General features: G+C 35.2%; 1 protein-coding gene across 1 annotated transcript in view; it reads left to right on the top strand.

Annotated features, from left to right (window-relative positions):
• The first annotated feature begins 2,791 nt into the window (after positions 1-2,791).
• The window catches only part of LOC111049917 (cathepsin O), a 37,419-nt gene continuing 20,339 nt past the window's right edge, over positions 2,792-19,871 (top strand). Inside the window, exons 1-3 of the mRNA XM_022336102.2 lie at positions 2,792-3,021; positions 13,747-13,988; positions 15,375-15,510. Of these exons, the coding sequence (XP_022191794.1) occupies positions 2,836-3,021; positions 13,747-13,988; positions 15,375-15,510 (564 nt within the window). The 5' untranslated portion in view covers positions 2,792-2,835. The remainder of the gene's footprint in view (positions 3,022-13,746; positions 13,989-15,374; positions 15,511-19,871) is intronic.

Below are 19,871 nucleotides of genomic sequence, written 5' to 3'. Positions count from 1 at the left end.
CCAGCCATATTAGTCCATACTTCGTCGATAGAACTCACAAAAAATTTATTGAAATTGTCTGGACTAATATTAGATCTTACTCTTAGCTTTTTTGGACGATGCCTGTTAATGACCTCCCAGGAAGCTCTACAACTATTTGAAGCATTTTCAATGGTGCATGTATTATACAATCTTTGCCTGTCTCACCATTTGCCTGTACAGTTTGTTTTGTCTCAAATATTGTCCATATTTTTCCACTTTCTCCTCCGGGATCACTGCTGACTTGTAACAATGGTGTAGTAGTGTCACCAAGTTTTTTTGTTCAGCTAGATCTTCAGTAAACCATGATTTATCTCTTGGATAAGAATGAGAACTACTTGTACATCTGGGGTTTTTTCTTTTTGTTTTTGGAAAAACTAAGTTGAAGACACTCATGTAACCAACAATCAACATGTCAAAAGCAAATTAAGGTCCTGTCAGATTCAGAACTTCTTCCCAGTCTATGCTGTTTAGTTTGCTGCATAAAAGAGGTATGAGTTCGTCTCTTACTGGCCTGCTGCTGAAGCTGTAATTTGAGTGCCATGTTGGTGGGGGCTCACTCCTCATACTCTGTTTCAATGACAGAACCACTGCGGAGTGATCTGATAGCATGGGATCAATGACTTCAACCGTGCACTCCCAGGAATCAAAGTTTGTGACAACAGTGTCCAAGCATGCAGATCCTCTTGTTGGGAGCTGATTCACAATTAAAAGCCCATGTCCTCAAAGAAGGTTTGTGAAGTCATTTCTCTCCCTGGATGGGGCCTCCAGATGAATATTGAAATCTCCTCCTATTATCAACCTTGAATCCTGCTTTTCTGTGAGTGAAATCAGGAGATCCTCCAGAAGCTCTATGAATTGCTCGAAATCACCATCCGGAGAGCGGTAAATGGAGACCACAGTGATGGAATGTTCAATTAGTTTGATTGCCACAAGCTCCATTGAAAGCTCCACACAGTGACTCCGAACATCCAGTTCCACATACTTGATGCCTCTCTTCAAAAAAATTGCTGCTCCACCACCTCTGTGGATGCGCCTTGAATAGACATTGGGCATTCAAAAATATGAAATTCCGTTTCATGTCCAGTTTCCTAAGAACTTTTTCCTGATTTTCTAAGTCTACTTCAGTACCCCCCCCCCCCACTGAAACCTTTTGAATAAAAAACGTCTCAAGGTGATAAATCTGTGATCTGTGGTGATATGTGTTGGGGTATGAAGTTATTAGTTGCTCAAATTTAATATCAAATAATTTTATATTTAATATTTGAAGCACATATTTTATTGCACGTGAAATATTAAAAAATATATATTATTTAGAATGTTAGAGGTAGACCAAATACATTCTGACATATAGACTCTACAGTGGGTTGCTGCACGAAAGTTTATGGAGAATAATCCAAGTATTCAAGAACTTTTTCCATATTTTAAATGTTATAGACAGAGAAAAAAATTAATTGCTAGTAGTCCAGGCAATGAATGCTCAAAAAAGGGTGTAGAGGCAAAAGTTGGGAAGACAATTTTTGTCCCCGCAGTTCTGTTTAGGGTAGTAAGGAGGTAAACATATCAAGAGTTGTGCTAAGGAGGTAGGGGTAGTTTAAAGGTACCATTTCTTGGTTTCTCGCCAAAAACTCAGAAACTATGTTTCCTAAGGACTTGACTGTCATAAATAACAAATTGAAGCTTACATAATTTCCTACAATATTTATTTTACAACTTTTTCCATATCTTCTCTAGTTTTCGAGATATCCGCTCTTGAAAATTTGACATTTTGAAAAAAACAAGTTTGCCACCAATTTTTTTTCTATATTTGCTTTTTTAACGTTTTAAAAAACGACGGAAAGAGTGCATGCTGATTATCAGCTTATAGAGAATTAAATTCTCTTAAATTTGACATACATAATTTCACACTTTTACGAATTTCCCTACACCTTTTGCAGCAGCTTTAGTGTTGAGTGTGATATTTCCATTTTTGCAACAATAGGCCAATTGACAAAGGAATTTGAAGGGAAAGTTTTTAACAAAATTTTTGACTTTGCAGCTTTGTTGATACTAGTTGGAAGGTGAACATATCAAAAGTCCCCATTCCTAACTCATGTTAGGGGATGAGGGTGGTTTTAAAGTTGCATTTTCAGCGTTTTGCTTCCACGCTCATATCTTGAGGACAATGCGTTCAACTGACATAACTAACCATTCAAAAATGAAGCTTGATAAAATTCTCTATTGGGACAAAGTAACTCTGGTTTACCGTATTTTATTTATTGGAATGAGAAAGAGGACTATCTCCCGCTTACAAAACGACGATTAAATTCAACCTTGATTAAAATGATAATATTTAATGCCACGATAAACGAATTATTAGAGAAGCGAATGATGTATTTAATCTAAAATGCAGCAGTATGTACCTAAACTGAAACTGGACATAATATTATCCATATATCCATGGATATTATCCATAAAATAGGTAGGCCTATTCTTGAATAAAACCAACTGGATTTCTTATTAGAAGGCTCTAAAATGATATTATTGAAAGAGAATTTCATTATTAAAGATTCAACAAAAACTGATTAACTATATTAATTCTCATGAATATACATCAATTTTTAAAAAATATTATTAAATTCATATATTAATTCTCATGAATATACATCAATTTTTAAAAAATACTATTAAATTCATACTTTCAAGCAACAGCGTCTTTTTGAATGCTGTGAATTTATGGCGGGTGGTCATCAAGAAAAACAGCTGACTTTTCTACGCAAGTACGCATATTTCTGAAAAGAGGTTATGTAACAGTTTAGAAGTTCAGCATAGTTTACAATGGCGTGGGGAGAGTTTGTAAAGAAATTAGCTATTTTTGGGTTATTATGTTTAGTTATACCTGTAAACATTGATAAAACCAATACAAAAGAGGAGCGTCTTTTATTTGAAGCGTACATTAAGAAATACAACAAGCATTACAAGAATAATACCGAAGAATACCACACTCGACTCAGACATTTTCGGGTAAGAGGTTATATGTTATGTAATCATGTAAATAATCAATTTAAATTAGATTTTTTTGGTCATCTCAATTAAGAAACATTCAATTTATAAACAGTAAATAAATTAGTCTCAGCATATTGTTTAATTTTATTGCTTCAGGACATCATTTGTTATAAATGCTTATTTTCTCAGAAAACTTTAATGTACTGTATTCTATTACTCCATTTTAAGTTTAAAGAAATAAAATGTCATGCATAGCCTATACAAGGTTTGCACTTATGCAACGATTTTGAAAGGATGAGGATTAGAAATAACTTTATTGACCCTAAGTTACACCTTGAATGGGTTCCGAAATCCAAACTACATGGTAGCTCATAGATAAAGGAATATAAAAATTTTCTCATCACCTGTTTCCTGTTTCTAATATTTTCTTACTATTGAATTGTTTTCTCTATCCAATAAATAAATAGCGGTAAATAGTTTCTTAATTTATTAGTTAGATCTTGAATCTAAACACTCCCAAATTAGGTATTATAATAATCCTGAATCAGGCTATCCAATACAAAGTTACCAACATTGAAAGTTGAAGCAATTAGCAGTAGAGGCTACCTGTATTTTTGTAGCTCATTTTTTTAAGCAATCCTCATTGTTCACGTTTAGTAGGTTATTGAAATATTACTTAGGCTATAAATGTAACAATAAAATATTTAATATATGTTATGTAAAAAAAATCTTCCGCTCCTAACTTGTGGGTGTGTGCTACTAGTCTGGCATTGACTTATAAGTTACCATATAAGACGGTTAAATTACTGAACTCAACTCAATAGACTTTAATGAATTTCCACCGATTGACCGCTACACATCTCAATTCACATTCATTAGTTAAGTAAACGGAATACGTGACATCCTTTTTAAAAAGATTTATTGTTGAAAAAAAGAGGCATAGTGACTGCCCAAAATACACAAATGAGACAGAGAATCTTAATTACTAGAGCTTATATACTATTCCAAGTGCTGCTATAATCAGCTACTATACAATAACAATGGGTATAACTTTTCCCTCCCCAAGTTTGGAGCTGTGTTCAGCGACCAAAAACTGATAAGACCCAAAATACAAAAAATGGTTAAAACAATGTAACATAATACTCAACTAAGTTATCAATACATACTAATACAAAAGTTTAAGAACATTTTTTCAAGTAGGAGTTTCGGTTGGGAGGTACGGTCCGCCTAAGTTACAAGCTATTTGTTTCTCATCAGAAATATTTCGATTACAAAATTTCAATGAGATTTTACATTTGTAATAAATAACTACAATTATTATCGACAGCACAAAAATTCCAATTGGAATAAGAATATAATGAAGTAGGTAATTGCTTTCAGCTGTAAAATCCTCTATAATTTCTAGTGGTTCTATATTTAGATTAGCTTCATGGATCAAGTCAAAAGATAGATTTGTATGCATAGTGTTTTGGCAGGTTGTTTTGAGGGTAAGGATACAATACTTTCCCAATAAATGTAGGCTATGGTTTCAAAAAATTAAACAGCTTTTCTGATTCTTCAAGGTTCAATAATTGAGTCTTCCTTGGATAAATTGTAATGTTTTGATTTTGTTTACTTATAGTGCAAGTGGTAATATTGAACATTAAATATTTATTTATGACTTGAATGTATCTTATAAAAGGTTGAGCCTCACTTATAACTAAAGATTTACAATCATGAAGGTCCTTATCGTCTAAAAGTTGACTTATGCACTTATTAACTATGCTAGACATATTCTTACAATAATAATTATTTCTTATTAGTAAACAATCTCCTGCAAACAATGAGTTATCTTTTCGAATTATGAATGACGGATGTTCAACGATTGTTTGCAATTCATTTCCTTTTACGACTGGATAAGATAGGAGAAAAATATCTCATAGGCATGAGAATACAAAGGCAATTGTATAAAATACGTAATGAAATCATCTTTCACATGACAATGTGCAGACCCTAGCTGCCACAAAATTTCGGGTTCATCAGAAATGAGAGACAATTTAGCCGAATGAATTAATAAAGACAATTAGTTTCCAGACAGAATACTTGAATGGGTTATGTTTAGTCGACAAAATTTTAAGCTCACCATAATATCGTCTATTTCATTTTTTATGAGTGTCCATGTGTTGAATAAGAAAGAATGTTGTTGAGTTAGCTCTATTGAAGTGAATTGAGTGGTAATTGAATTAAAATAATTTTTCAGCTTGACATTGTTGGCATTAATGACATCAATCCCATTGTTAAATTTGTGTATCAAATTTCTATTGATTGACAATTGATTTTTGACATTAAGATCTAAGTGATATTCGTTTGCTTGCACTTTCTCTAAAATTTTGTCATATTTCGCTTTGTCGTCAGCGTCCATATTTTCTGTAATCCAGCTTATTGCGGAACCAAGTCCGTTTATGAGACCTCTCTTAATTCTAAGATTATTCATATGAATATGATCAAATTTTAACTTGATATCATCTAAATTATACAAACGTAAAATATTACAACTATTCTTATCACTATCCTTAGCTCTTAAAAGGTTCACATCGTCTTCAATATGTGTTAGTTGAACGTCTTGTAGTCGTGTAATGTTTATGTTGTGCATGTATGTGCATGTGCCATTTATAATGAAGGAGTTGTGTACTCGAACTGGTGTAATGCCACATGATTTGGTCTCAAGTTGTCGGTTACTTTATAGTTGACAGTAGCAGCAGAATGAGGAGCATCTTGTTCTCAAACTAATTTATTATTGTTCTTGTTAACTATTTTCCGTGGTCGTTTCATTCTATTAGGATGCATTTTGAATGCTCGTTTTTGAATTGCTCTCGGATTTGTAGCAACATTTTGTTGTTTATCATATTATGTTAATGTTATGTTATGTTATGTTAAATGTGGCTTCGGGGATTTCGACGTCTGTTTCCCTATTCTTATTCAATGATTCTGTCCTAGTTTGCTCTTCCATCTCTACCTTATCTTTTACCAATCTATGTATAAGTTGTAACCTATCGTGATACTCTTTGGTACGCTCTTCAGTGATAATCTGTTCTGTAGTGTAATTCAGAAAAGAATTCTCAGTGATGCCGAATGTTATTTCCATTGGTGTCATTTTTAAGGTGGAATTGAGTGTGTTATTGAACGCAATCACGGCCGTTTTCATGTTGGTTTCAGTGCTATTATTTCTATTTTGAAGTTGGATAGAATTTAAAAGTTCAATTAGAGTGGAGTGAGTTCGTTCAATTAACCCTTGCGAGTCTGGATGACCAGGGGTAACATAATAAGGTTCGACTTCATAAAGTTTTAGAAAATCACGTAAACCAGCGTTGTCAAATTCTCTGCCGTTGTCCATCTGTACGATCTTGGGGGTTGGATAGAGAGAAAAATAGTCGAAGAGATGGTCTTTTACCTCAATTTGATTAAGATTTGTGAGGGGGTAGACTACGAGTCGTTTGGAGAAACAGTCGATGATTGATAAAAATTTACGTTTGTCATACTGGAAGGCATCAAGTTGCAGTTTTTCAAAGGGCTTTATAGGAGTAGGGGATACTTTGTATTCTGCACGAATGGGGCGACGTTCGTATTTAGTCTTCAAACATATTGGGCATTTGTTTATGAAGTTAGTAATATCACGCATCATTGAAGGCCAATAGTACCATCGTCGAATGTGTGAGTAACTCTCTGAAATTTCTCTGTAATAGGTTTTTCCAGTTTGATAATTGGAAACTACTTATTTTTGTTCGTCGGGATCAGTAATGTTGACTTTTTTATACCGCTTAATCTTAACTGAGGTGAAACTTTCCTTTATGACTTTAGCAAAGTTGTTAAACATTGATTCGTACTGATTACTCAATAAACCATCTTTTGAACAATATATACCATACGTGGTATTCGGTTTCAGGTATTCTAAACAAAATTTGTTTATGTGTTCGAAATCTAAGGGGTCTTGAAAACAGAGGAGTCTGTTCTTATCAAAAATTTTCTGAAGGGTAGGTGTTTTGTTTCCGCGTTCAATAAGTATCTGATTATGTTCAACGTTCAAAATTTATTGTTGTCTACTATCTGAATTTGTTAATTTGAACTGTCTGTTGAATGAATTGTCACAAGGCTGTCAGTGTCATTATGAATTGGTAAAGCATTGTCGTCAATTTCTTTAGTTGGTTGATGAGTATCGGTATGATCGGCAGTGTCTTCACGAAGAAGAATATAGTCATTCATATCGAAAACAGAGCTACCAGTACCACGATCATTATTTTCCATATCATGGGGCTCAGAAGTATTAGCATTAGCATCATCGTGATTATTGAATCGAGTTAAAGCATTCGCAATGTCATCAAGATAACCATAAGGATCATCTATCGGTGGTGGGTCATCGTTACTATTCAACTGAATCAAATCGTCTATGTTTACTTTGTCAAAGCCATGAAAGGGTGGTTCTTCGTTGCCGAAGCCTAAAGAGTCATTATCATCGTTGTCCATTAAATTGATGGGCTGCGAGGGTATGCGGGACAGTGCATCTGCCACGTGATTGGGTTTTCCCTGCACGTAATTAATCTAAAAGTCAGATTCATCTAAAAGTAACTTCCATCTGAGTAGTTTTGAATTAGGTTCTTTTATGTTTCTAAGCCATTGTAAAGGTTTGTGGTCTGTTTGAATAAAAAATATTCGTCGGTATAGATATGGTCTGAAATGTTTGCATACCCCTACAATAACAAGTAGCTCTTTTTCTATAGTCGATAAGTTAACCTCGCTCTTATTAAGTGTTCGTGATGCATAGGCTATTGGGAGGTCATTACCATCAAACTTCTGGGACAATACACCTCCGATGGCAAAGTTGCTCGCGTCTGTGGTGACAAGAAACTGTTTCGAGAAGTCAGGTAATTGTAGGAAGGGGCTGTTTTGTAACATTAGTTTCAAATGTTCAAAAGCCTCCCTGTAATCCTTGCTATTGGGATTGATCTTTACATCTTTTCTCAAAGCAGCAGTGAGTGGTTTAGCTATTTTAGCATAGTTTCGAATCATTTTGCGATAGTAACCGGTCAGTCCAAGAAATTGTTTGATTTCTTTGGCGGTCTTAGGGATTGGAAAGTTTTTTATGGCTTCAACTTTAGAGGGGTTAGGCATCACACCTTTTTCTGAAATGATGTGCCCTAAATACAACAACTCACGCTTGAAAAACTCAGTTTTATCAAGTTGAATTTTCAAATTGTATTCTTTTAGTTTCGTAAATGCCGATTTCAAATGCTTTAAATGTTCCTCAAGGCTATCGGAGAAAATTATTATATCATCCATGTAGACCAGTACATTGGTCATTCTTGAAAAAAATTATGTTTATGGCCCTCTGAAACGTATGGGGTGCATCCTTTAACCCAAACAGCATACGTAAAAACTCGTAATGTCCGTGCTCTGTTGAGAAAGCTGTGTTAGGTACGGATTGTGGGTCCATTTGGATTTGATGAAAACCGGAGGCCAGATCAATGGCTGAAAAGTATGTAGCCCTGCCTATTTTGCCAAACAGATCTTCAATGTTGGGTAGGGGGAATTTATCATCAATAGTTTTATCATTCAATTTACGGTAATCTAGAACCATACGGATTTTCCGCTTGCCTGACACGTCAGGTTTTTTGGGAACCACCCAAATAGGGCTGTTGTATGGCGAATTGGAGTGTTGGATAATTTTGTTTTTTAGTAGTTTGTCGATTTCAAGTTCAATGTCTTCCGTTTAAATCTGTGGGTATCTGTAGTTTTGTGTATGCTGATAGGGTTTAAAAATTATATGCGGGGTATTTGTAATTTCGTTAAATTGGGAGAAATGCAGGTTATTAGTTTAAAATATGAAGGAGAAAATTGTTTGTATATAGTGCCATGTTATTTCATTAGTAGCGCTTTGTGGGAAAATAATTATGCATATATGTGGGAATTTTTAGAAACTTGTGATGGAGAAAAGGAGTTGATGCTAATAGGGGATTTTAATGGGAGGATTGGGGAGGGACAGGTTATCCACGAGGAGGTTTTGGAAAGTGATTGGGAAATCAAAGCAGTTAGAAGCTCGAAAGATAAAGTTGTAAATACAAGAGGGCGAATGATTTTGAATATGTGTGACACGTTTGGTTTGACGGTGATATATGGAAGACTGAGAGGTGACTGTATGGGAGAATATACTTTTGTTGGAGCTATGGGATCTTCCGTTATTGATCTCTGTTTAATGTCATTGAATATATTAGGGCTAGTGCGCGAATTTAGTGTTGGTAACCATATTTTTTCCGATCATATGCCTATTATTGTACAACTTGATTTGAAGGTAGAAGAGAGTCAGTCTTTGCGGACGCTTAAGTCAGTACCAAAATTAAAATTGGTGAAACAAAATTATGAAAATTATAAAAATAGTTTAGAAATAAGATGTAGAGATTTTACTTGGGAAGAGTACTTGGGTTGAGCGAAAGTGGACAGATATTTTAAAAATGATTTATGAAGCAGCAGGGAACTTTTTTTATCAAAAAGTTATTTTCCCTACCTAGATGTACACCCAACTACATTTTGTATTTAGAAACAGGGAAAAATCTTCTGGGTTTTTCATAGTTTTAGATTGCACTATAAATACATTCTTAAAGTATTGAAGTTGCCAACATCTCGTTGCCTCGATTTTTAGCCGATGTCATGATAGAAAAAAATATGGGTTGGTTCAAGGAATGGAAGAATTTAGGCAACAAATATCAATGCGAAGTAGGCGTGAGCCGAACAAGTATTGTCAATCAGGAAGCACAACAAGAACTACTTATGGACTGCATGATGAAGGAATTTCGTGAAAAGTGTAGCGAGAGGGCAAGAAGGGCAAGGTATCATGACATTTATGCAAAATTAAAACAGGATTTAGGTGGCAGGGACTATATAAATGCGAAGTTTAATAGAGCAGAAACAGCCATGATACTGAAGTCAAGAGCAGCTTTGTGGCCTCTCAATTATAGAATAGATAGAGACGGAGACCAAGCACTTTGTTCAATGTGTAATGACAGATTGAAGGAGGACACATATCATTTCTTAGGAAGATGTTCTATTTTATCAGAAATTAGATGGGAGGTTTGGGGTAAACGTGAATTGACCGAGCAGCAAGTAATAGAGCAGTTAAATGGTGAGAGCTGGGAGAAATTAATAAAATATGTGAGGATTGCATGGAGATATCGCTCACAACTCATTGAGGAATTTAACACATGAAATAGAGATAAGATAGGAATTTAGAAATAAGAAGAACACAATGATTGATTAATTATAAAATATATCTATTATTTTGTAATTTCTTTTTCAGGTTTGCAGATAAAATGTAAATAAAATGTATGTATGATTTAAAAAATAAAGAAAAATTGTATTACTTAAAAGCCAACTCCTGGCAGACGGCCGTGTGGCCATTGCTGTAAAACATGTATTCTTTTCAAAGATGAATTATGTAAGAAAGTGAAATAAAGATTTTTTAATTATTAATATTATTTGGTTTGGCCAGAGCAATCGAATTGTAGCGCCAAATCCCTGACTACAGTTCTGCCAATAGCAGGTTTGTTGGCACCAGTGCCGACTGTCCAGCTGTTTGGCTTGTCGAGAGAAAAAGCCCAGTCATTCTAGTTCAGTCGTTCAGTTTGTCTTGTATTGTCAGCCCGTCGTCTTGTGCAAGATCAAGTTTGTATTTTTTGTCATGTAATTTCGTTCGGAAATTTCTTGTAATTGATTGTTTGAGTGTAGTGTGTGTGAATTGAGTATAACAGCGTAAATAGTGTTAAATTGAATTAATTTGAATCGGATTTGAATTTATAAAGAATCAGTTTGAGCTTTGTTCAAACACAGTACAGAGCCTGCAATTTGAACGTGAAAAGGCTGCCCGGAAGCAAACCTGTCTTTTTCCCAGATTTCTTCCCACCTGAATCTGACCAAAACACCTAATAAAGGCTTCGAAGGGCAAGTAGACAAAATTGGATTAAATCAGGTGAGTTTTTGCTCTTTTTTATTGTTCATTAATGCAGAGTTTAACTGTACCAATAACCTGGCTCAAATTGAAGATTAAAATTTGCTCCTTGTTTGTATTTGATAATTTAAATAGTAAATTACAGTCCTCTAGTAGCTCTAGCCTGAGCTTTGTTCAGAACATTATTACTCGTATTATTTGTGTAGATGGGAAGATTGTCTTTCGTATTGATTGTATGTTTCAGCAAATTTTTAATACTCAAGGGATCATTTTCTCGTTTCATTATTTCAGGGAACTGCTGAACTAGGCTAATTATTTTAAGTTTTTCTTCCTCGTTCATGTGACTTGTTCGTAATAGAGTTGGTATATCTTGAATTATATCTGCCAAGTCTTCAGGACAATTGGTCGTGAATTGTTTTGGCTCTATAATTTCTTCTACATCTTCTACATCCATGAGCTCCGGATAGATAGTCAGAAGCTCATTTGAAAAAAAACAACACATTTACATTTATTATAAATGATTTATACAATACCTTCTTCAACAGTATATACATCTGTATTCACTTCTTTAATTAATCCTGTTGTTACATTTGGGGCTGACTTAACCGGGATTGAGATCTCGTTGTAGCCTGGTTGTAATGTAATACTCTTATTATCTAGCAAAAACAACAATTCTTTCATTCCATCCTTATATTCAAGTTTATCATTAGCAAAGTTTACATTCATCTTAAACGCACGTAAAGTTTCATTTCCAAGAAGTATGTCATACTTAGTGGGGAAATCAAATATATACATCTTTATTCTATGGGGTGAAAATACATTTTCAGTGTTGAAAAAAATATATTCGTTTCCTTTACTTTCTCCATTAGGAGTTTTTACAATAAAGTCCTCCTTGTATCGAGTGATCTCAGGAGAGACCAATGATGGATGCATATAGTTTTCAGCAGATCCTGCGTCTACTAGCCATTTTCTTTTCTTTTGATCGAGAAAGTAAGGAAGAGATTTGCTTAAGATGTTCAAGTCGAGTCGCTTGGGGGTCCTCCGAAAACTGGGGGCCTGACCCTAAAAAATGGTTGGTGAGTTTGTTTAGTGATTCAGTCAAAGTGTTTATTTGACATTGCGTAGCTTCAATCGGGTTCTGATTGTAGCTATCTTCTGGTTCTTGCTCTAAGTAGTTTACTTGTTATGGTGTATTAGTTCTTGATATTTGTATGAAATATGTTCGATAACAAATAAAAATTTTGATTGATTGATTGATATCAAACAAAACTTACCACACTACTTGATATGGTGATGTGTAAGTTGTCAATTGTTGTGTTAGGTGCGAAATTACTGTTTTGCTGTTGAAAGCTTTGTTGTGAAAAACGTTTTTGTTGAAAGTTTGGACGATAGTTTTGTTTTTGGAAGCTTTGATTTGAAAAATTTTGTTGAAAGTTTTGGGGGAAGTTAGTTTGTTGAACATTGTGTGGTGAAAATTGTTGTCTACTTTGGAAGGGTCTGTGTGTTTGTTCGAAAGAATTGTCGTGTGACCATTGTTTTTGAAAGTTTTGTTCGTAATTAGGATTTCTAAATGTTGTTGTGTTGTTGGAAAGTTTCCTACTATCTACCCTGTTCATTGTTTCAATAGTGGTTTTGTAGCGTAATTGCTGTAATACAATACTACAATCGTTTATTAACTTATTCCTAGCATCATCTAGGTCTTGTACTTGTAGTACTTGCAAATGTGACCCTAATGTTGGGTGAATTCCATGCACAAAAGTATTTACAAGTGTAGCATTCAGTTGACAAATCAAATTTTCTAATAATAAATCTGTAACACCATCTAGCTTATACTTGGTGATTACATTTGTACGTTTTTCATGAAGTCTGTTCAAAAACTCAATAGGATGTTCCCTTTGATAGGATTTCATCACAGTCAACTCAGCAATGAGTTCAGGTTCAGATCTGTTATCAGCAAAATTTTGTTTCAGTGATTTTATCAAGTCTTTTATTGAAGAACAACTGTTGTTGAATGCTACTGCTTCGGCTGGTCCTTCAAGTTTGCACATAGCAGTTTTGAAAAAAATCCAGTGATTAGCTTCTTTTTCTTGAATGTTTTCAGCACAGTAGCCGATAGAAAGGTTTCGCAAGTAGATATGAATTGATGTAACTTGTGAGAAGTACCATCGTAATGAGGTATGTATCTCGAAAGTTCATGTGGAATAGGTTTAGTGATTGTTGCCATTTTTGAAATATCTGAAGTTGAAGATAAGACTGGATGCAATTTTGAGGGTTTGATGAAGTTCTTTTGTTTGGTAATCACAACTGGTTTGGAGAGCGTACTTGGATCGTCCTGGTCCTCGTCCGTGGATGAATCCGTGTCGCTTGGTTCTCTGTTGGTCAGGGGCCGCTATGTGTTGTTTCTCTCTGCCAGGATGGAAGGCTGTGCACTTGGTTCCAGAGTGATGAGGGTAGGCCGCAGATGAGGAGTTACACTCGCGTTTTGGATTCGAGACAGTTGGTCGCGAAAAGAAGTTAATTGAACTTTACCGAAACGTCTGCGGTCCTGTTTGTTCGGGCGCCAGTTAAGTAAACGGAACACGTGACATCCTTTTTAAAAAGATTTATTGTTGAAACAAACCGGCATAGTGACTGCCCAAAATACACAAATGAGACAACGAATCTTAATTACTAGAGCTTATATACTATTCCAAGTGCTGTATCAGCTACTACACAATAACAATGGGTATAACTATTGACAAGAATTTCTATGATGCAAAATTCACTTTCAGAATGCTCTGGAAAACATCGACAAACTGAACTCACAGCATGGAAAAGGTGACCACGCAATGTACGGATTGAATGAATTTTCCGACCTTTCTCCGGAAGAGTTCTCCAAACGTCATCTCAGAAAAGTGTCAGCGGAAAAGATACGAAGTCATTCACACACTCGAAGAAAACCGTCCGCTGATGAAACCACTTCAAAACCGTTGCTCAAGCTTCCCGCCGGTATACTGCCTGACAAAGTAGATTGGTGAGACTTTATTTTCCTTCAAAATTAATTAATAGTGACATCAGTGAGCCTGATTGATGAAATGCTACTCGATATCAAATTGAACTTCATTAAAATATTTTCAGTTGACCTTGTAAGAGAATGCACTTCTTTCTGTTACGCTAATCATACATTTAAACGAATGCCATTGAAAAATCAATATAAAAATTTTGAGCATTTTATCAACAACGTCTATAATATAATAAAGGAAAGAATCAGCTTATACATGTACGGGATAGGAAATAAACGAATAACGCATCATCATGCCTCAACTACTGAACTGATTAACATCAAATTTTGCATATTATATATTCATAAATTACCGAGGATAGTTATAGACCTTTTTTCAGTTCTTAAAGGTTTCAGTACGTCAAGTTTTCAGTTTGACTAAATTAATCTATTTGTGCTTTGAACAGATCCTTGCGGAGCACGGGTTACCTGCTAGTTTCTAATAAATAAATCACCAGTTGAATGGAGCTTGAAAAGCATATAAAATTGTATCTATTAAATAATACAAACTAATTGATAAACTAAACTGTAAAGTTTAAACGTATTATCCACCCATTCTTGGAAAAGGATGGCATAGGTATTTTTTATTTTACTGCAAAGAGAATAAACATATCTTCATTAAATCTATCAAACAAGAGATGGTCAAGGATTGATAAATATGAATCACTGAATTATCTAACATACTTCTTGAACTCATAAATAAAATCCCTTGTCAATTCATCACCAATAAGTTGAGTAAAAAGCTGGTAAGAGGTATAAATGAGTGGTTAGCTTCGAATGCCATAATAATTTAAATAGTGGCTGCAAAAACCAAGCAAATTTTCTCGTATTCTCTCCAATTAATATTCATCTAGAGAAACAAAACTTAATTCTATTAGGTCTCCCTCTGCCTTCTCCCCTATCCTTTCTTACTCCCCTTTTCCTTCTTACTTTTCCTCCTTGGTTTTCAGTTTCCTTTTAACTTTAGTAAGTTTCTTTTCAAATTCAGTAATTTTTCTTCAAGTTTTCTATTGTTTCCTTTCACTGAATTAATTTATTTTATCTTTTTTCCTGAAATTTTGGAATATCTAGATTTTTTAAACACCCGGCCTCTGCGCACAGGTATTTTAACCTTGCGGGGACCTTCCTTATTTATATTTTATTATTTAGTTTGATACTGTGTATTATTATTGTAATGTAATTCTAATTTCTAAGTTTTTATCTTTTGTTATTATTATTAAGGATAAATAAACGATTTTGATTTGTAATACTTGTGATATTGAGGAAATTACTGAATAATCTGAAATACCCCTAGAAAGAATTATTGTTAGGATAAGAGGAAACATGTTTCATTTCTTGCAAAATGTCTGCGTTTTTCAGGCGAACTAAGGGAGTAGTGACACCAGTCCGTAATCAGAAGTTATGTGGTGCTTGTTGGGCTTTTTGTACAATTGAAACTATGGAATCCATGCTGGCAATTAAGAATGGAACTCTTCTCAGTCTCAGCGTTCAAGAGGTGATCATTTATCATTCATTTATCTACTATATTCAATGATACACAAAACATAAATACTGTATTATAATATTTATTAACAACTAGTATATTAAGTGGTTAATATGGGATACTAACTTAGTAAATTTAAGTTACACTGTTTAACTAGTTGATATTAGTAGTTCAAGTACAAAAAATGAATATTTTTCTGGTTTTGCTGTTCCATTTTATTATTTTCATTGTAATATGTAGAGTATTAAAATAATATAAGAAAAATTCAGTTCCCTTTCTTATTTTATCAGTGTAGAATATTATAAGTTTATTATTAGTGTATAATCTTATTTCCTTAGTGTAATTTGTCGTTTAGAATATTATATATAATAATAAATTATGGAAAACTGTAGTTTAGTCACTGTTTATCAGGGTTGACTACCGTTCTCCTTGATGTAGTGGCATCCTCTCCTCTGGCATTCACTCCTAGTGAATAGGGAGTTACTGTCCACTGTTAAATCACTTTTTTTTTCTACAGTTACCTTGAAAAGTGACCATTCCTGCTCTGATAACAGAACGCAGCAGCATATTTCAGGTTAATGAGCAGCAGTGGCGAATAAGAAAAAATGAGGAAATAGAAGCATTAATAAAAGGAGAAAATATAGTACCCTTCATTAAAGCCCAAAGAATAAGGTGGTTGGGGCATGTGATGAGGATGAGTGAGGCTAGAATGCCGAAAATAGTTTTTAATAGCAAGTTGCACAGCAGAAGAAAGAAAGGTAGGCCAAGGAACAGGTGGGTGGACCAAGTGATGGATGACCTGAGAAAGATGGGGGTAAGAGGATGGAAGGAAAGAGCCATGAACAGGGAAGAATGGAGGTGTGCTGTGAAGGAGGCCAGAGCTCACCTAGGGCTGTAGCGCCGGATAAAGAAAGAAAGAAAAATAAGTGCAAAGTACACAGGAAGGCATGGAGAAGGACACACTTCGCCGGGCCGGCTAAAAACCGGACCCGGCGAGAAAATCAGCCGGCGGAACAGCCGGCTATTCTCTACTTCGCCGGGCCGGCTGTTTTGCCGGCTATCCGGCTGTTTCGCCGGCCATCAGGTTGGAGGGCATTGTACATGGAGATGAACACACGGTTCGGCAAAACCCTATATCTACCACTTGTAGTTAAATTACATTAGCCTATCTTATTTATTCATTGTAAGATCTCAAAAATTGGGTGTTACAATTATTATATGTTCATTATACAGGGTGTTTACAAACTCCCTACCAATATTCTTGAACATTATTCCTGGGTAAGAAACATGTCTAAATATCATATTTAAATTGTCCAGAAGTCTTTAGTTTGTTTTATGAATTTGAAAAATTATCATAATTTTTTGTCCAGTTGTTATAAATGATTGTGCATAGTTTCAATTTCGTATGTTCAACCATTATTTAGAAAAAAATAATAAGTGAAAAAGCAAAAATATCGCTGTATGAGTAACTGAAGACTTCCAGACAATTTAAATATGATATTTAGATATGTTTCTCACCCAGGAACAATGCCCCTAGAGTAGGGTAGGGAGTTTGTAAACACTCTGTACGATCTGTAACATTCAACATATCATTGCATTTTATTGTGAAATGTATTTGTTTTGTGAAATTTGACTTCTCAAGTTTCTAAATAGCCGCCATTTTGAAAATTCATTTAAAATATCCGCCAAGGTTTAATAATTTACTCTTTCTCCTGTGGTGGAGCAAACATAGCACACCAATTTCTGAGCTCTTGACAGATTGCATAAATGCGACTGAGAACGTCTAAGTACATTAGAAATATTCTGTTATTATTGCTGCCGTGTCCGGCGACCGTCGAACGGCAGTTGCAGTGTGTTCTGGTATTCAACTGGCGCCGGATCCGGTGAAACAGCCGGCCCGGCAGTTTTGCCGTGTCGTGTGTCCCTGGCCTTAGTTGGCAACACTGACTGTGGTAATCATTTCGATGCTTACATCAGATAAAACCCCCATCAAGCATTCTATCACCAGAGTACTCAGAGGCGCAGTTGGGAGCGTATTGGTAAACGACATGTTGATGTGGTTGGGGGTTCGATTCTATCCATTCCAGTCTGTTTTTTGTTGAGAATTTCCAACTTCAATGAAGATTAACTATGTAATTTTGACAAAATGAATATTTAAAATTATTTAATAAAAGGATGATATTAAAAATAAAAATAAATCAATTAGTTTGATCAGTATTGCGTTAGAACTCGTAGAGAACGGACGTATAGTGGAGTAGTTAGTAATAGTGTAGTGTAGAAGTAGTGAGTCAGCAGTTTGTTCGCCATCAAAATTGGAACAAAAATATTGCATCGAATATCGGTCGTCGACCGCGGAATTCATGCAAGCAAAGCGACCTGCTTTTCGCGGCCGTTCTAAAGCTCGCGTTCGCGTTTCCGTGTGCGTGAGTGTTGATACGAGGGCTGTTTGAAAGGTATGTTTTCAAAATATGTCTAATTTAGTGAAGCCACCTAGTATTCCTACAGAAGAGCAAAGAGAACAGGGAGCCACTAATGACAGTATGGACACCAACACCATGCTAAATACATCAGAAATCCAGTGTTCACCGGATAAATATATCAAATTAAATAAACTCGAAACTTCAACCGAGCAGGTACTTTTCATCTCCTGGAAAGAGACCGATGAGAAGAGGAAGGAATTGGAGAAGAGCAACTTAGAACTGTTAAAAAAAGTGCAGGATTTGGAAGCAAGATTTCTGAATATTGAGAAGAAGATTCACAGCTCACAGCCTACCAGCTCAGCAGCCGAGAATTATTCAACAAATGAGGAAGAATTGGCCAAAGAAACAGAATGGATCAGGACTCGTACTAAGCGGGCTACCAAGAAGAGGAAGCTTAGTACTCCATCGCCAGAAGTCAAAAATGTGTCTGCGAAAAGAATTCAACAGAACTTAAATTCTAAAACCACTGACGTGGAGAAGAGAGAGAAGAAAGAAATGCCACCACCCCCAATCATAGTGGATGGTATCAAGAATCTAGATGGACTCCTTAAGAGTTTGAAAAAAGTGTCGCCAGCTGACAAATTTAGAATAAAACTCTTGAGTAGAGAAACGTTCAAAAGAAATGCTGTCGACTCCGAAACCTATCGGAATGTTACCAGAGAACTCATTAATGACGGATTTAACTGGCATTCCTATGAAGATAAGCAGTCGAGACCAATAAGAGTAATGATTAAAAAACTTCATCACTCTTGTAGTACAGACATGATACTGGAAGATTTGAAGACACGAGGATTGAAAGTTCTAGAAGTTGTAAATAAGCTAAAGTGGAAGACAAGAGAGCCATTAGATATGTTCATAGTCTCATTCAGCGCGGAAGAAAATATAAAAAAAAGTTTTTGAACTTAAACATATACTTGGTTGCAAAGTGGAAGTGGAAGCACTGAAGAAGGCCAACCTGATACCGCAATGCAAACGATGCCAAGCATACGGTCACACACAAAAATACTGTAACAAGGAGCCTAGGTGTGTAAAGTGTGCAGGTAAACATCAAACAAAAGACTGTACAAAACCCAGTGATGCTTTACCAAAATGTATTCATTGCGGAGAAGCACATCCAGCCAGCTATCGAGGCTGCACTGTCGCAATCGAATTGCAAAAGATTAGAAACTCAAATAAAACAAAAAATATTCCAGATTTACGGAAGAACACAGTGAAAAATATTCCACCAAAAATCACAGAAAATACACAAACCCACAAACCAAACAATGAAAGCGCGGTCAAGAAATTAACTTTCGCCCAGATTGTCTCAAAAGAAAATAGACCCAAATTGGGAGAGCCAAAAAGTGAAGTAGGAGATAACAATAATATTTTGCAGCTCATCTTGGTAAAACTGGATAGACAAGAACAAATAATCACCTCACTGCAGTCTAAATTCCAGAAGTTAGAACAAAGTAAACTACTGCAATTCAAATGATTCATTCACTAAAAATAATAGAATGGAACGCAAATGGATTGTTACAACGGCAACAGGAGTTGGAAGCAGTTCTAAACATAGAAAAAATAGATATATGTCTTATATCTGAGACTCATTTTACAAAGCAGTCGTTTATAAAATTCAAAGGCTATAGGATCTATCATGCTTTACATCCCAGCAATGTCGCAAGGGGTGGGAGTGCCATCATCATCAGAGACAATCTACAACATCATGAACAAGTGAAACTCGAAAGTGATAGAATACAATTGACAGGTGTAGCAGTGAAAGCAGTCAATTATCATTTTGTTGTTGCAGCTATTTACTGTCCTCCCAGATATTCCATCAGAAAAGATGAATATTTATCATTGCTTGATATGTTAGGAGACAAATTCATTCTTGGTGGAGATTTCAATGCAAAG

Source organism: Nilaparvata lugens, chromosome 12, assembly GCF_014356525.2.
Source record: "Nilaparvata lugens isolate BPH chromosome 12, ASM1435652v1, whole genome shotgun sequence".
Classification (NCBI taxonomy): domain Eukaryota; kingdom Metazoa; phylum Arthropoda; class Insecta; order Hemiptera; family Delphacidae; genus Nilaparvata; species Nilaparvata lugens.
The sequence above is the reverse complement of the archived record's forward strand: the minus strand, read 5'-3'. Positions and strand labels throughout refer to the sequence as shown.